The sequence below is a fragment of the Clinocottus analis genome, unplaced genomic scaffold, assembly GCF_023055335.1.
Source record: "Clinocottus analis isolate CAN_PGR_092001 unplaced genomic scaffold, fCliAna1.0.p SCAF_16, whole genome shotgun sequence".
NCBI classification, from domain to species: domain Eukaryota; kingdom Metazoa; phylum Chordata; class Actinopteri; order Perciformes; family Cottidae; genus Clinocottus; species Clinocottus analis.
This window is the reverse complement of record NW_027175887.1, coordinates 12,854,978-12,872,886: the sequence shown is the minus strand read 5'-3', so window position 1 is coordinate 12,872,886 and position 17,909 is coordinate 12,854,978. Positions and strand designations below refer to the sequence as shown.

The window sequence follows — 17,909 nt, the reverse complement described above, 5'->3', positions numbered from 1 at the left end:
ATACTGCTAAATTTCTTTCCTTATTCCATTTTATGATCAAAATATACAATTTAAAATCTATACATATATCTGAAGTATTCTAGATGAGTACTTTTATAAGTGACATTGGCTGCAACTGTATGAAAAATGTAAAAAGTGACACTAAAGATGTCAGCATACATGAAATCTGAATTGTTCATTATTAGCAGGCGCAGGTAAAATCATTATCATGTTAATTTAGAACATTTTTGACCTCACAGCAACAGCCCATTTAACAAATAACATTGACCAGAGGTTGAATGTTCTCGTGTAAACATTGATTATTTGACTGTGGCTCGACTATGAACTATTACCACGTTAACTACTTTTGTACTTGCAACCGTTCCCTCTACTATTTAATTTCTTTTAAACATAGGTAGGAGGACTACTTTACAATTTTAATCACACACATTTACTTGATTTACATACAATTCACAGTAGATTACACACATAGTTCAACACCTTGGTAAAGTGTTTTTAGTCCCCTTATAATTTCCAAAACAACTCTACGACATATCATTTGTTAAACAACATAACAGTATAGATTTACTTATTGTTCCTTCACAGCAAGGCTCTGTTAAAACATATTTTCTCTGTCTTGAAAATTATTTTGTGAATCTATTAACCTTCACGAGCTTTGCACGATCATCACACAGAGCAGCTGGTGGGTGAAAACTTGCCAAATGTGATCTTACCTTGTCTTTATTGCTCGATAGTACTACAATCATATTAATCATTAATTTTAGGCCTTCTTTCAGCTGTAAACCTGGTCACAATTCATGCATCTGTCATTCACGTTTAATTAAGTTAATCCACTATGGCTCCACATGTTTTGCATATAGTATTAAAATACATCTGATTACCACACACATCTCAACCTGAGACCAAAGGCCAAACTCCTCCTGCTGTCACTGTTCAATAAAGGATGTCTCAGCTATGCATTTATATGAGTAGTTGTTATTATAGCTTGATTTATGAAAAAAATAAAAATACTTGCCCACATTAGTTTAAACATACATATTTGTGACTCTCCGTGCACTTACTGAGGTAAATTATGTGATAGGAACACTCAAAACATGACTTATTTGTTGAACTGTCACAAGAGACAGACCTTTGAGCAGCAGAAGAGGTAGTATTACCGATTACGCTGCGTCCGGGTCTCAGCCACAGATTGTGGGTCTGAGCGTCTTCACACCTCACAGGTGACGGTCTGGTCACAGGAGTCCCAGCTCAGGAGCTCCTTTTTCTGAAACCACAGCTGGATTTCCCTCTGTGCCCCCTCCAATGAATCACTGGCATGAACCACATTCCTTTAAATGACCAACACACATTCTTGTTTTACCACCAGCACAGAAAAAAACAATATCCAGAAAGAGGTTGTTGTTGTTTAACCCTGAAACTTTACACAAAATGATATAAAATCACATCACGTTACCTGCTGACATGAAAGCTGAAATCTCCTCTGACTGTGCCTGCCTGGGCCTCCGCTGGGTTAGTATGTCCCACCATCATACGAGACGTCTGGACTACCTTGTGCCCTTCCCACACCTACATGAACATTAAAAAAAACTCACATAAGCGAACACAAAAACAGGATATTCAAGAAATTGGTAGCAGGTTCACATGAATACATTGTATTTTGATGTATATATGACATTTATTTATTTTGTCAGCCCAAAAAAAGAAAAGAAATAGAAAACATGTTAAACACAGGAGTAACCCAGGAGTATAAAGACACCCTCACCATGACAACAACAGGCCCGGAGGTCATGTAATGCAGCAGCCTGGGGTAGAAGGGCTTCGTCCTCAGTTCAGAGTAGTGCTGAGACAGGAGATCATCAGACACCTTCCCAAACAGACAGCAACAGTAAGAAATTAAACACACGATTACATGACCAAACACATTTATTTCAGACTTCTTTACCTGCAACATTTTCAGTCCAACCAGCTTGAAGCCTCGCTGCTCGAACCGCTGCATTATTTGTCCTACAAGACGACGTTGAACTCCATCTGGCTTTACAGCAATGAGAGTCCGCTCCCTTATGTCTGGAATAGCTGGTGGGACATACACCAGGCAAAGTAGTAACACCGTAGAGTAAAAACACTACATACATATTGGGAATACAAAAGCACTCAATATGCAGTCAGGCCAAATCTAGAAAACTGTATTGATGCATTAATGTGTCAGCATTGCTAGCTGATAATTTAAGCTACTTTATATATGCTGTTGGATAGCTTAAATTAAACAATTACTCCGTTTTAAGTGTCATTTTGTTTTGCATTAACAATCTGGATCTGCAAAGGAACTCAAAGCAAACAAATACACAGTGGACTGGAGTAGAACAGCTACAAGGCAGAGAACAAATGTTGACTCAAAGTCTCCAACATCCAGAGGGACAAGCAACACACACAAAAACATAAACGAACGCACACATCGGTTTGCAACAGATAGTTACCCCCTGAGAGCAGAATGACTCATTAGGACACATTAGATATTGTATGCGTTTAGATAAATTCTCCCGCACAGAAGAGCAGCTGCAACAGGAGCCAACGAATGACTGCATGCCATCAATTATACACGCGTGACCCGCCACGAGAGGAACCCAATTTACAGGGATCCAACTTAAAACATGTCTGTGCCAGTAAAGCAGGACGTATCCTTGAGTAGCCGCATTGCCGTCTTCTTCTGAGTCTTCTGGGCTTTCAGTATTACGCAGATTACGCACACCGCAGGTCACCGCTCCACCAGCATGTCGTGTGCCTCTAACCCAGCTCTCCAGTTCATGACCCCAGGAGTTTGGAAAAGTTGTTGTTGCACATTCCCCCGTTTGGCGCAAATACACCATAGTCTTTTCGACTGTGTTAATAATGTTTGACTTCACATATAGACTTGTATGCATGTCAGCATTACATATTAAATATGAGAACGTTCTTAGATTAATCGGTACATTTCTGGGTTAATCATTTGAGTAAAACGTCAAAGTGTCATTTAGTCCTTTGAGAAAAACAAGAAAAAGTCGCACAATGTGAGCGTATAGGAGAAGAAATGTACAGAAGTTCTTACTGACAGTTGATATAAAGTCAGTCACGTACTTGCTTGGCTCCTGCGTCCGGCAGCAGCGTCTCCACCCGGCAGCGCGGTGAATGCAGCTGACAGAAGACTTTTGGGGTTTCCTTGATGTCCTGAATAAAACTGTTGGAGAACTCTCTTAAAAACGCAGCGCGGCAACATCACCATGGTTTGACGTGCGTCTTTGTCAGCCTCTCGAGATGAAAGTCAACCCTTCTCAATCAAAGCTCACGAGTCATCCCCCCCGTCTGCCAACCCCTCTGATTGTCGATCAAACATGTGTTTACCTCCAGCGATGCCAGATGTTTGCCTGCAAGTTCTACAAATACAAAAATATTCCAGCACTGACCAAGAATTCAGACATTGTGAACGCATGTGTTACATTTAAAAAAGGTACACTGATGATGCACTTTAGTTTTGATGCACTAGCATAGCTTTGAGAACATTATTAAAGTTATACAGCAAATCCAAACTTTTAAGCTTAATATAAAACCCCATTTTCATCACGTGAACTTGCAAGAAAAAAGAAAGTATACATTTGTTGTGCGGAGCATTTAGAACCAGTTTTTGTCTTCAAAACTAATGGATCCTACATTTCCCACAATGCAACGCAAACGTTTTTTCTTCTTTTTTCTTCTTCTTAAAAACACTCCAAACTGCCCCTCACCGTTTGTAAAGCAGGTTAGGTTTACAGTCTCCGAATTGACAGCTACAGAAACCATAACATTTAAAAAAAGAAAGAAAAGGATTTCAAGCCCTAAGCTTGTCATCTTGAGGTGTAACACTGATAGCATTAAGCTAAACCACATGAAAGTCGGGGTTTCAAGACATTTTGAGTTAATTTTTGATGCACTGAAAGTCTGAAACATTCAATCGGCACCAAATGGAAGCTGAAAATGATGGCACCTTTCTATAGTTTGGCACAGTAGACTGCATGCTAGCATTCACCTATTCAGACACATTCATACGCTGGTGTGTATCTGCAAAGTGCCACATGCTCATTATCCATATGGGCAGATTTGGGGTTTAGTATCTTCCACATGAGGACTGGAAAAGCCAGGGATTGAACCACTGATCCGATTAGTGGTTGGGCCACTCCATCTCTTTTGCCAATGATGACTTTTACCATTTATTCTCCATGTTAGACATTAGTAAATAATTAGCACAAACATGATATTTTGAGCCAAAAACAAGCTGTTATCACATTGGGTAAGTCCATCTTTCAACTGAATATTCGGTTAACATCTTAACTGTATTAGCTTTCACTATGAATGTTTGGTTAACATCTTAACTGAACCAGCATTTGCCTTCAGCATTAAGACAGCAGCCAAAGATCGCTGCGGACCCCTTAACATCTAAACCATGGATAGACAAGACGGCAACCGACAGCAACATTAAAAGCTCCAATCCTCACTGAGTTCAACCTACAGAAAAGATGATGCAGCAAATAATGTGGAGTTTGTTGAGTTGTTGCACTGACTGAAGATGTTAAATTGTTCTTTCTTTGTTGATGCTTCGTATCTCCAGCAGACGACATCCTCAGACAGCATTCGTCACGTGGCTTCTGTTGACGCTTCATATCTGTCAAAGGCTTTAGAAATTCTCAAAATTAAAATCTGCTCTCCTGTATTAGTTCTGTCAAGACTCAAACCAACCATTTCATTATTGGTGCATGTGTTCCACAAAAGATATCGTAGTATTTAAGTTGAAAGGGATTTTTTTTTTAAAAAGCCACTGACAAGTGTAAAGCGAAACAGTGTAAACATACATAAAAGTCTGAAATCTCTTTATACAACCATTATTCTTTCAAGCAATACTGTGACAACACTACAAAAGTGGAGCACATATATCAATATAAACATGAATTAATCAATACCTGAATTTTTACTAAAAAAGCACTTTATTAAATCAAGCAAGTTTTCTCTTTATCAGAATGGAATGATATGAAAGATCTTAAGTTGAGAATCCGTCTCCCTTGGAGATGAAAAAATTGAAGGCAAAATGAATAAAAGCAGACATTTTAAAAACTCAAAATGAGTTGAAAGTGCTCAGTCCCAGCCCAGTTTTGTTGCCGACGCGTGGGAAAGAAGGCCTGGCTCAGACGGCTCCAGGTCTGGGCAAAAGCCAACTGCAGACCAGGTTTGATTTGTTGTCAAAAATATCATTGGCAACACAAATACGCTGCTTTAAAAAAAAAAGAAAAAAAAAAAAAAAAAAAAAAAAAAAACGCCAACCTTCTACAGTAGAGATCAAAGAAATACATCAGCAGCATCCTCAACCTCCAATTTCTCGACAATACGATGCGTGAAGTTCCTTCCTGTTACGTTGAATAGGTGGAGCAACGCTGGATTGGAGAAAGAGTGTTGGGCAAAGTGGTCAGCACAGGCAGTCCATGAAGATCATCGTTGAAGTTTGGAGTGGTTCAAGCAGTCATTGTGCTATAGCTTGATGGTGCCAGTCGGCAGGCTACTATTACACAGTCTGTAGAAGCGAAGGTCATTCACCAGTCGCTGCACGCCTTGAGTGAACGAAGGCAAGTCCTTAAGAATGAAGAGAAGAGTTCAACAGGAATATTCATTTACAGACTATGATGTTTAAGAGTGCAAAGAATAAGAAATTAACATTCAACACAACATGAACTCATGTTTACTGAGGTAATAATAATCAAGTGAGAAGTGGAGTCCTTTTCTCATTAACTTCTATTGAATCAGACATCTTTCAACAACAAGAGAAGTCTCCCGATGCTGACTAATAGAAAATACAAAACAATGATAATAATTCTTACCCGTTCAAGCTTGAAGTTGCGTGCTAAAACAGATCGTTGGCCGGAGTCCACACCCTGGCAGCCGTTGAGGAACTCGGGCATGAAGGCTGAGTAGAAGGCATCAAAGTCGACGGAGGCCATGTTGTAAATAGCGAGGGTGATTTCCTCCTGAAGAAGGTCGTGACTTTTGTGGAGAAGGACCTGCAGCAGCACGTTAATGAAGTGGAAGAGCATCGAGGTCCGGAAAAGCTTCTAAAAAAACACAATAAAGTAATGCCAATGAAGTCTATACATTGGTTGTAAGCACTCACTGCTGTTTACAAATGCTGTAGGTGGGCGAGTGTAGAGGAGATCTGATAATGAAAAGTTTCCCCATGGGAACAATATGCAGACAGAGGAACACGCGTTGAATTCAGAATTTGAACAACTGTGTTCCATGACATGCTTTATCTATAAAAACAAAAGATAGTGACAAAAAAGCTCAACTTACTCTGTGATACAACTTGTGCTTGCTGTTGAGTGACTCCAAATAACAGATATTCTGCTTGAAGATGTGGATGTCAGGCTGCAGGAAAGACTGTCCAAAAGCCTGTTAAAGACATTTCAGCAAAAAAGAGTCAGGAAATGAAGTCGACAGATTAAACAATAACTGTATTCATTAGCTGCGGTACAATTAGCAAAGAAGAAACAAAAGAAAGTCAAACAACGATTTAAGTCTAGATGTTCTTGTTTAATTTAAAAAGGTACGATGATGATTACAACACATGCATGCATAAACACACCTGCATGGCAGCTGTGAACTGGGCCTCATTTTCCATGGTATCTTCAGCAGCTCCTCTTTGGACACTTGTTAAGACTGACGTTTTAAAGAAGTACCTCCAGTTTTGGTGAAGTATTTGGTATAGCAACTCAAACAGCTCTGCCTTGACGTCTGGGGAAGACCGCTATCAACAAGAGAATAAATAACTGTGATACAGGATATTTGTTGAATGCTAAAACAAACTAATATATTTAGAAATTACATCATTATAAAATACATTTCTTCTACTGACCAATTATTCATTTGTTACACTAAGTAGATTTTGTAGGATATCCAAACAACAACAATAACTGACAACACATACTACTAATCAAGCAAACAAAACTCCAGAATGAATCTTTATGCAACTGACCTCTGCCACAACCGGGTAAACCTGCTCCATGCACAAGGAGAGGATGCTGGGAAGGAAGGGCTTGAAAGCTTGACCGGGCTCTTGCACCACCACCTGTAGGATCTTCAGGAACTTCTGTACCACTCTACACCCTGCACTGCCCTCTTGCAAAATACTGGCCGTCAGCTGTTCCCTGGAACACATACAAGGGAAATTACATGAATTAGTGTTAAAAGTGATACCAGCCTTTTCGGTGTTTGCCCCAATGCCATTTAAACCTGTATTCATCTAGACAGGGTGTAATACTACCTGGTGAACATGCTGAGGAAAGTGTGAATGATCTGTCCTGTGAAGGCAACACCCATCTGGACTCTTAACGCCTGAAATAGCGTCAAGAAGAAGGCCAACATCTCATCCGTCACATCTGGGAAAGAGAAGTGACAATTAAAAAGATGGCCGGTCAACCTCTCGTGACCAAGTTTGTTGAGGTCTTCAGGATAAATCACAATATCATAATACACTTCTGGGATGTTAAATAATATCTCTACAATTGTTTGCCCTGATAAAGTGCATAAATGAATAGGCCTCAGTCCCCTGTGACAAGACTAGTAACTTAAAAAAAAAGTGAGGGAATGGGTTGGATCATCTTCATACTGTGATTAGACACTTAACAAACTGTAGATGGATAGCCACAGTGGGGATAAAAGACACTGACCTGGCTGCTGAATAAACACTGGGAAGAGGCTGAGGGACACTTGGACAGACTCCTGAAGACTCTGGTAACAGATCTGACGTGATTTGGTGGATTCCCCAGAGATGCTGTCCACTATATCTCTAAGCACTGGCAGGGTCTGATGCATCAATGCTTTCACTGCAGTAGAAATAAGATGGTCAGAAAACACTCTAATATGTAAGTGTACAATTTAAAAAAAACAGAGCAAGAATGTCAAAACAAAAGAAAGAGAACAAATACTGACTGTTATCCAGATCGGGTTGCCGGGGAGTAATGTTCACTGTCCCTCTTATTCCCTTGTAGTCTCGAGTGAGTGCTGCCAACAGGCTGGCATGGTTGCTGGAGCGCGTTTGCCACTGCTGCTCACTCTCTGGTAAGTTCGGCCACGGGAGTAGCAGCATGTTGGACAAAGCCCGACACACCAAAATGTGAGCCTGTATACACACAAACACACAAAGAGTAATTACTTTAATTCTACTTATATTTAGGACATTAAGAACTTCAAGCTTTTAGAAAAAAAAAAAAAAAAAAAGTTGCAATACTGAATAAATCCATTAAATTATGGCAACTTATCATAGGCAAATCAAAAGCAACAAACTTTTACCTCTTGGGGAAGTCTGCGGGACTGATTTTCTGTAGTAATGAGGTTGAAGATGTTCCGAACAGCTGGCAAAGTGACCAAAAACACAGGCCGCACCGTAGAGGTCACGGAAACCATCAGATGGCATGCTGAGAGCAGCAACTTTTCAGGTACCTGGACATAAAGATAAACCATTTGGTTACACTCTTCATGCCGTTTATCTTTTCACCATTTCAGCCACATCTTCCTTCCCCAGTTGAACAAAACTATTTGCTTGTATTATTAACATCCCACAGTAGCTGGAACAAATAATACAAATCTATCACACTAATTAATCCGCTATAAACAAGACGTGAATGAAATTTCACCATTTTACAATACCACTCAAGCAAAAGTAATATTAAGCTGAAGTACAATATAAATAATATTATATATTAATGCAATAAGAAGCTCCTGTGAACATGGAATAACGGTTTTAAGTGTTGGTTAATATTTCACAAATCATACTTCCTCCTTGATGAGCCAGTCAACATGAAACCTACCATTTTGTTTTACATCAAGTATCCATGAACTGCACTTAGCTGTATATCAATAATAATATATTTGAATGTCTTTATCCAAATAAGAGATTCTACATAAATGTTATTGAAGCATTGGTATGAGGCAAGCTACCTTTGTTGTGATGAGTGGGCTACTGGCATCTATTGTAGACGTGATGAGGTTCATGAACTGGCTCTGGTTTTGATTGTGCACCTCACTGTAGAACTGTGCAAGCCAATGAGAGTAGGCTTGCAAAGCAGCAAGGGCCTGTGCATGTCTGTAATGCATAAAACACACACACAGTTAGAACACGATGACACGATGACCTCAAAACATACTTCTTTCTTTATTCAACTTAACCTAATTTGCTCCAAAATTGCATTTACAAACATAATTTCTGATGTGTTCAGTATATGGTTGTATTAATTATGTTTGTAATGAATTTCTAATAAGCGCTGAAGCATAACATTACAATTACATGAAGGTAATTAATTGGTCTGAAGTCAGAAATACAATTGTTTTTTAGCTTTATTTTGTGAAACTTCACCAACATCGTGCAGCCACAGCTGCTTTTCTGTGTCTTTTGTTAATGTGGGGGAAAACATCTGGTAAGTGTTTATATTTATTAAAACACTCCATTCACCTATTATTTTGTCAGTTACGCCGCAAAAAGCATTTGATAACAGAACAGTGTCGTCTTGTTATTTGCAATTAAAACTTGTGTAAACAACCGTTTTCGAATACAAATAGTGTGACAGCCATGTTGGGATGGGCTTGGCTTTAGACATGTGATACTCACACGTCAATGAGGTCTGGCTTGAGCACAGAAGGCACAGCGGTCTCCAGGTCATAAAGGCTGGTCCGAGAGCCGTAGCAAGTCACTTCGACCAACCTTGAAAAAGAAACACATGGTGATAAGTTCCTCTTTAATGGAGCAACATTCAACAGAAAATCAACGACCAGTACTTATTAATTGTAAATGTGTACCACTTGAAATAGTATGAAAAACAATGAATACATTTAAACAGTAAACAACTTAAACAAAATGCCAAACCAGAAACCAACCAAGTTAGTTAGTCAAGAGTCATTACTGACTGTAGAATATGTTCAATGATTAATTGTTATTAAGTGATCTGTTAACCATTTTGCTAATTGATTTATTGGTTTCAGTCACAGAAAAGAAAAATAAGTCAAATTCAGCTTCTTAAATGTGAATATTTTCTATGATAGTTAATTGAATATCTTTAACTAAAACTAGACATTTGAAGATGTCATTTTGGGCTTTGGTATACATTTTTCACCATTTTCTGATATTTTATAGACAAAAACAATCAAATTAATTGTGAAAATAATGAACAGATTCATTAAAAAATTAAAATAATCGTTAGTAGCAGCCTTAGATTGTGAACTATAAGAAATAAGTTAAAATATAAACTCTTGGTAGAGTATTGGCACACAGACCTCTCCAGCACTGCCAGGGCGTCATTAAAACGTGCAGCAAAAACCTCCCCGATGAAATGCTCAGCCAGGCGCCCAACAGCTTGAAGTAGAGAGCTGAGGTCCCTGAGAGAACAATGAAGTCGACGGCAATCATTCTCTGCTGAGATATTAAGCCTCCGACCTGAAAGAAGAACAATTTGACAGATCAATCAAAACATTCTGATATATTTATTTGGCATCACCCAATGCGAATGCATCTCAAAAAACAAATACGTACTTGAGCCAGTGGTGACAATAAACTGCTGCAAACCCAGGTACACGTCCAGATTATCTTGGAGGACTGGAAACTAGAGAGAAAAGAGGAATAAGGATGAGGCTGCTTCTGATAAATTTCAAGTACATTTCTTGAAATCTAATTATAAAATCAAGAGCCATGTGAAAATGTTTCCTTTATATATTCTTTCATTTGTTTTTAGTTGTTACTGTAAATTATGAATGCCAGCAAATATGAATTGAGGCAGAACATTTGTTTAGATTAAAACATGTTTTGAAGTGATTACATCGATCTTTTGTCAATACATTTCAAATTTTGAACTAAAGGATGAAACAGCGACACAAACAGCGACGGGGGAAGTGCCTGCTGTGTATGTGTGCGATTTTTGAATAAATAATATACAGAACAAGTTTATAGATTATGCTTTTCTGAAGGGCATGGAGACAAATGATTAACAGAGACACGCTACCGATAGGGCATGTCACCTATTAACACACACAAAGCGGATTAATTAATTTTAAATGATATCTAACTGCTGCTCAGGACCCGGTCCATAGCAGCACATTGCTTGGTTCCTGTGCTGATACTCCTGCTGACCCTCCAAACTGTGAGTGGTGACTGCAATCTACTATAGGTAAAAATACTGGCTAGGGATAAGTACTACTTCCTCAAAAAAAATCAGAACTACCCCTTTAATAATTTAGGAAGTTACAGTGCACACAAAAAATGTGGTGTTTTAAAGTTGTATGCATTCATGCTGACACCAAACATATTAGGAACCCAGCAAATAATGTTCCAGGTCAGATAAGTAAATCCACTTCTACAGCTTTTGCGCTCCAGCTGGAATTCGATGACAATGCTCGAATGAAGTCCACTAAAAGAACACCTTACAAAATGTAAAAGGTGACAACAAAACTGATCTCTTACCAAAGTAGAGAATGCATGGGATGGGAGCAGCTCCATCACTTTGGAAACCACCTCCAGACTCTGACGCAGGTACTTTTGCCACTCAGTCTGTTGCTATAGTTATCAAACGAAAAGAACATACAGACTTTGAAGTAGAGATGAAGGTATTTACAATGTGTGTCCGTCTAAAAGAGGTTAATATGTTCATAATATAATCCTCTTTTATTATTGAGTTATTGTAGAGATACACAAGACATGCATATCAAGAAAACAATATGAAACGGAGTGAAATAAATGAAAATTGTTCTTACGTCATCATCCAGAGTTTCATCGTCCAACTCTTCTAACTGGGCCTGATTGTATCTGAACTGAATGCGATTCAGAACTTCCCTTAACAGAAGACCTAAGGCATCTTTGTACCTGTCCAACCACACAGACATATATTAAAATGAACACATTTAAAACAAATGAATAACAATGCATCAGGCATTTTATACACTGTATTGCATATGAGCAACTTACCTATTCAGAACAATTTCTCTGTCAGCGAGTCTGCTTTTGATTTTGTTTGTTAGAAAATCCAAAAAGACACCCCATATATCCAAACAGGCAAAGTAGCCTTCATGGGTAGGCTGTTGAACCAATGAGAAGCAGGAATTGTAATCCGTCAAAACTATTTTTCATGAAGACTGTAGAAATCAACAACCATTGCTGCACTGCATACACAACTGCTTGACACAATTATCATTACCTGGTTGAAGGTGTACTTGAAAAGCAGGCCAAGAAACTCTACAATTGGAAATTGAGGACTGGACTCAATTCGCCTCAAGTGAACGTTGACAAACAGGCGTAGAAAATCTGTGAACTTTTCCAAGTAACTGCAAGATGAAAAAGAAAACATGGGTCAAGACACACTTCCTGGAGTATATGCCGGTAGATAATAATGTCATTTTTTTAAATTAAGGCTGGTGCCCGCATAGTCAAATAATGTTACATCACCCTGGCCCTAATGTCCATCTTGAGAAGAAACAGTGACAATGCAGCTTGTGTGCAAGAAAACAGCTTTTGTAATAATAATTGAGCTGTGAGATCTCAATCATTCCATAGCTACTTGTGATCATTCTCTGGAACCATCTTGTTAACTGAAAACATTTTCAAGTTAAAGATAGAAAGACAGAACAGAGAACGGCCCACATAACTGAGGTAAATGGCCGTTTAGAGCCGGTGTGAAGAGCAGGGATGAAAACAAAAGCGTCTTTAAGAGATGGACTAAGAAATACCACAGTGCAACCTCTGACTGTAAATGAGCTCTAAGTACAACAAAAGTCAACATTGCAGACCTCATGGTGACATTACCAGGATAGAATACACTCTTATCTGCAAAGCCCTTGTGTATACAACATATTAGTAGACACTAATGGACTGAGCCATACCTCTCATCAAGTTCTTGCAGGCGGTTCTTGACTGTATGAGCATTATTCTCTCGCGTCAGCCTCTGCAGGAGAAAGAAGGTCTGCTGGAACATGCGCAACAGGTACTCTTCAAAATCCATTGGAACACAGTTCTTGGACACAAGCTCGTTGACACAGGTCATGGCGTGTACACCAAGTCGGGCACGATCCACCTTGTTGTTCTCACTCTGTTGTCCATTTCGCCCTCCTCCATTCGATGCTGGTGGTGTTATCCCAGGATTAAGCTGGCCATTAGAATAGGAGTTTGAGGAGATGAAGGATCCTGGCTTGGCCTTTGTCCGAAGATCACAACCAAAACGTGCAAAATGAAAAATGGATGCCAGCAGGGTGGGTGTGATACTTGTGGACAGAGGGATCCAGCTGAACAGGTGAGCCAAACACTCCAAAACAAGACAACAGAGCTGCTGACTGTCATTGTCCAATGCTGCCATGGGCTGGCACAGCAGTTTTGAGTATTGACTGCCCTGAAACAAACTGCCCAGCAATTCAACTGATTGATTGGAGACAAAAAAAGGTCTAGTTAACACACAACAAAGCACTCTATAAAATGCTTGAAATTGTCAATGTTAGAAAATAAGCAATAACTATTCAATGATTATCACAACATTACAAGCAAGTCTTTGCAGTTTTAACTTACTAAAAGGACAAGTTACTCACCACTTTCCCCTGATGTGGGCGAGGGAGGAGGGGTGGAAGCTATGACACTGTGTTTGTCCCAATAGGTCTCCAGAATACCTGAAGAACAAGATGGGACCAGAATTTAATTATTTACATACAAGGAAGGTTTTCAACCAAAATATTTGTTCTGACTGGCAGCCAGACTCCAGTTCAAATTAAAATACAGATCTAATTTCTGGAGATGTGTCCGTGTCTGAAAATTAAATTTGCTTTCAGGCAATTCTTTACATCCCTTGCACTGTTAACTCAGACTTCAATTACATAAAGCCATGTGCATGCATCAACCAGCAATTCTGCAGAGTCACTACAATTGACCGTCCAGCAAGTACAACCGGGGGAAAAACATTTACATTAGGAAATCCCTTTTGCATAAAGTATTAAAGTATTAAAGGTTGTTCTCACCTGTCAACAGTCCAAGCACTGTTGGCACCTGCTCCAGCAGAAGTTTACGCAACTCATCTTTCCTGGCAACACTCAAGTCTTCTCGAGGACACGCAAGTTCTTCCGATGTAGTTTTCAACATCACCAACCCCAATGAAGCCAGAGCTGGGGACTGGATCAACTGTGGTTTACAAAAGATTAACAGACATTAGCTCCATCAATGATTACAGAAACTTACCCACCACGAGACAGAAAAAAGTTCTTATTATTTTTTCAATGCTTTACATGCCACCAAATAAACCCTTCTTCGTTTACCAAAATTGCTCTAAACATTAACAAAACATTGCAACGATATATACACTAAACATCTCCAATCAGCTGTCAGTCCAACAGAAGCTATGATTTTGTGATCTTGTTGTTTTAAATGTGACATCTGTGTCAACTTTTTTAATGTATTTAAGAACAAATCACCTATTTACTGATGATTGATACGTACGCTGAACCGTTCAATAGCAAACATGACATCAGCAGAGCTTCTTACCTGAAGGGTGTTTGTAAAGAAATCATGGTAAAACATTGGCCAGTCTTGGCGACCAATGTCCACAATGACTTTGCACAGTTTGTTACGGATGAAATAGGGCACCGATTTGTGCTGAGCAAGGAGGAGTTTGGGCAGACAGCTGCGAATCTCCATCTTGTCTTGTGAAGCAACACCAACCCACATCTTGTTCACCAGGTTCTGAAAGTAAAAGGGAACAATCAGTGGTCAAAGCTATGTCTGAAAGAGACTACAAGTTTACACAGACACTATTTTGATCCAGTTATCAACTAACTTGTTTTGCAGAATTCAAGCAATGAGAAAACAAAATTTTGTTCTCAGTACCTTTAAAACAGTACCTTTCTTTGAGTACTTTCTTATTTTCAAAGTATAAAAAACTCAAAAGGCCTCTAAGCAGTGCTTAGAGCTAAAAATATAAATCTCCTATCGCAAAGACTTACTTCAAATACTGTTAGGCTGTACATCATTACGTATTCATTCCGAGTATTGGAAAGAAAGAACAAGCACTGCCGCCACGCTCCAGTCTGCTGCGCAAAGTTATTCAGCAGCTCTTCTGCAGAAAAAGGAAGTAGGTATGACAGAGGTACATGACATTAAAGTAGTTCACTCACAGACAAACTCAAAGTAATGCGCCACAACACAGGAAGTGTATAAAACGTGACACAAAAGTGCTTTTAATAGAAAGCAAATAACTTCAGGTTACATTAAACACTCTACAGTGACGATGAAACCTGTTACAGTATATAGCAGTATACAGTACATGGTATACGGGAATCAGGACTTGCTCAGGCAAATATGTGTCAACTGCCAAAATAAACTTGCGAGAGCATCGGATTCGAAAAAAACGTAACTGTATGACAAGGTTTTACAAGGCCACACTTACCTATTTCTCTCTTTCGCTCATTAGTTGTGCAGGTGTGAAAGAACTCAGTCATAAGGCTCTCCAGTGCACGCAGTGATGCCTCCTCTGAAGCCTATCAGATATGACAAAAAAGGTTAAGTACAAAACACACACTTAGGCAATCTATTTGACAATATGCAAAATCCAAATCTTTGAATGCCTTATTTGTGTCAACGTCATCTAACCATTAGGATTACAAAAATCCCACGGACCAGTATCTGTCAGTTTGACAGACACATTTTGGCTGTGTGCTTTTCATTCAGTATACATGAAAAAAATATAAACAAAATGTATAGTACTGTGTGCGCTTGCTCTTGTTATTCCGTTCCTCAATGCTTCATGCGGCTCAAAAATACAGCTACCTCGCTGGTTGCAGGGTTAAATTCGCAACTAAAAGACAAATCGTAAGCCACTAAAATCAATACATTACCATTCAAGTATCCTACATATCTCATATCTATTTATTATGCCTTTAACTGATAAAGAATGACAATGGCCCGGTTGACTGATTTTAGTGAGATGTCAGTGCTTGCAGCCTTATCTACCATCTTGCTCAATTGGGTCACTCTTGGATCTAGTGAGTTGGAACCTCACGTTCACATGTTCATGCCTACAAATATCTATAGTTGGTCATTAAACATGTATCACTAATGGCTGTGTATGTACTGGCTCGTCTCATGAAAAACAGAATTCACACAGATTGGCCATTTTAAAGTTCACAACTACGATCTGACTCGCTCATATAGATCAGCGCAGCATTGAGGAGTGCATGATACTTTCATACAGGTCAAATATAGTTGTAATTTAAACAATTGCATGAACGTTATATCAAAACCAGGTGTCGGCAGGTGGGGAGAAGTAGGGCTCTGCCTAGCGTAAACAAGATAGCAAATTGAGATTTTAAAGAGCAGCTCCTGTGGCAGGCAGGTCTGAATTCCTCAAATAAGCCACAACTTGCCGAGGCTCAACACAACTTCGCAGCAAATGTTCTGTTTTGCAAGATGGGCGTCTTGTACCGTGAAATGGCTTAACGAGCTGTCACATCCCGAGAAATAACATTACCTGCCCTCACAGAAACCGTTATATTGCACAGAGGACAGTAAATGCATAAACTTAGACACTTTTAACGACACGTAAAGACATTTGAATACATTACAAACTTTGGATATTTCTGTCTAAATATATGAATCAAGCCCTTATGCACCCACGTTAGCTGTTAGCAAGAAAGACAGGACGACAACATGAATAACTAGCGTAGCTATATAACACGTACAAATAAATGATACGTACCATGTTTAGTTGACCGAGATGCTTTCTTCAGTTTACTTGTTCTCGGTTTAATCACAGTAATACGACAACATGAGCTCTCCGGCTCGTCAATTCTGCCGCTAACATTAGCTAAGGTGTTGCTGGCTAACGTAACCGCAGAGGGGGCTCATCGTGGTCTGCCCTCCTGCTCGGGTCGACACGCAACACACCAACCACCAAGCTAGCTTCTCGTTGACTTCACCTACAATAACAACGTTTAACACAGAGTTAATTTACAGATAAAACTCGTTTTTACTAAGTTCCGTTTAAGACTGAATCATCTCGTGTTGGTCAGTTATCTTCATTATTGTTGTTGTGATTCCATCTCCCGTTTAGCTAAACGTGGACCATCTAAACGTTAGCTAACACCGGCTCCAGCTCGGAAGAAACGTGCAACGTTAATTAGCTTTTTATGTCAAGCGGTCCGGAGTGAAGTTCCCCAGCTGCTAACGTTGCAGCGGATGGCTAACTCGCTGCTAGCTCCTCCAGAAGGATGAAGACACACTTCTGTTAGCAAGCTAGCTGTCAAACAGACAACATTCTATGGCCGGTTGTCACGGCCTCTACCGTTTGTACTTTCACAACGGGTGAATATGCACACTTAACATATACATCTGACACGTGAGTTTTTTTTAAATACACCAAATGTAGAATACTGTGCGCGCTCGTTTCTGTTATTCCGCTCCTCGGTGCTTAGGGCGGCTCGAGGAGACAGCTAGCTTGCTGGTTGCAGGGTTCGATTCGCAACTTCCTCTTTCGCTGCAAAAAAATAACCAAACCAATCAGCTCGTGTCAAGACAGTCACTATAATAAAAGCACGATCTCCGGTTACAATCTTTTAAAATTGATACATTGTTTTAAGACCAATACTGACAACGTTTTTGTAACATTGTGCAAATACATTTTAAAAAGTAAGCAGCTGTGGTTTTAAGTGAAATATATTACATATTTACTTCTTTTTTTTAATCTTAAAAGCATACACATAGCTCATCTAATATCGTCTTTCTGCAAGACACCGTAGAAAGGTTAACTGCCGCAAAACTGAGGTTATTATTTACAGGACCTTCCAATCATTATCAAACAACTTCATGAAATATACACCTCTCGTAAGATTTTATATTTATCTCCCCTTAT

General features: G+C 39.3%; 2 protein-coding genes across 2 annotated transcripts; both read right to left on the bottom strand.

The window, feature by feature from the left end:
• Nucleotides 1-1,207: 1,207 nt before the first annotated feature.
• Nucleotides 1,208-3,256, bottom strand: nme4 (NME/NM23 nucleoside diphosphate kinase 4). The gene is made up of 5 exons (XM_068578637.1): nucleotides 3,112-3,256; nucleotides 1,943-2,073; nucleotides 1,763-1,864; nucleotides 1,454-1,566; nucleotides 1,208-1,328 (listed from the first exon to the last, which is right to left on the bottom strand). The coding sequence occupies exons 1-5, from the start codon at nucleotides 3,254-3,256 to the stop codon at nucleotides 1,208-1,210; spliced, it is 612 nt and encodes a 203-aa protein (XP_068434738.1).
• Nucleotides 3,257-4,692: 1,436 nt separating this feature from the next.
• xpo6 (exportin 6) lies at nucleotides 4,693-17,478 on the bottom strand. Its single transcript, XM_068579256.1, has 24 exons — nucleotides 16,758-17,478; nucleotides 15,450-15,540; nucleotides 15,007-15,119; nucleotides 14,549-14,746; nucleotides 14,029-14,188; nucleotides 13,606-13,683; nucleotides 12,910-13,438; nucleotides 12,228-12,354; nucleotides 11,999-12,108; nucleotides 11,788-11,896; nucleotides 11,498-11,590; nucleotides 10,574-10,643; nucleotides 10,318-10,477; nucleotides 9,656-9,748; nucleotides 8,989-9,133; nucleotides 8,341-8,490; nucleotides 7,981-8,170; nucleotides 7,719-7,874; nucleotides 7,313-7,427; nucleotides 7,025-7,196; nucleotides 6,635-6,796; nucleotides 6,343-6,441; nucleotides 5,874-6,104; nucleotides 4,693-5,628 (listed from the first exon to the last, which is right to left on the bottom strand). Exons 1-24 carry the CDS (start codon nucleotides 16,758-16,760, stop codon nucleotides 5,527-5,529), a joined length of 3,456 nt encoding a protein of 1,151 aa, XP_068435357.1. The 5' UTR covers nucleotides 16,761-17,478; the 3' UTR covers nucleotides 4,693-5,526.
• Nucleotides 17,479-17,909: the final 431 nt, after the last annotated feature.

Coding starts and splice junctions, on each gene's coding strand:
- nme4 (XM_068578637.1), bottom strand. CDS start 3,256: ATGGTGATGTTGCCGCGCTGCGTTTTTAAGAGAGTTCTCCAACAGTTT. Junction 2,074..3,111: donor CGGACGCAGGAGCCAAGCAA/GTACGTGACTGA, acceptor ATGTCCCACCAG/CTATTCCAGACATAAGGGAG. Junction 1,329..1,453: donor TTCAGCTTTCATGTCAGCAG/GTAACGTGATGT, acceptor GGTCATTTAAAG/GAATGTGGTTCATGCCAGTG.
- xpo6 (XM_068579256.1), bottom strand. Junction 12,355..12,909: donor CTGCAAGAACTTGATGAGAG/GTATGGCTCAGT, acceptor TTCATCTTGCAG/TTACTTGGAAAAGTTCACAG. Junction 7,428..7,718: donor AGTGTTTATTCAGCAGCCAG/GTCAGTGTCTTT, acceptor TCTCTTTCCCAG/ATGTGACGGATGAGATGTTG.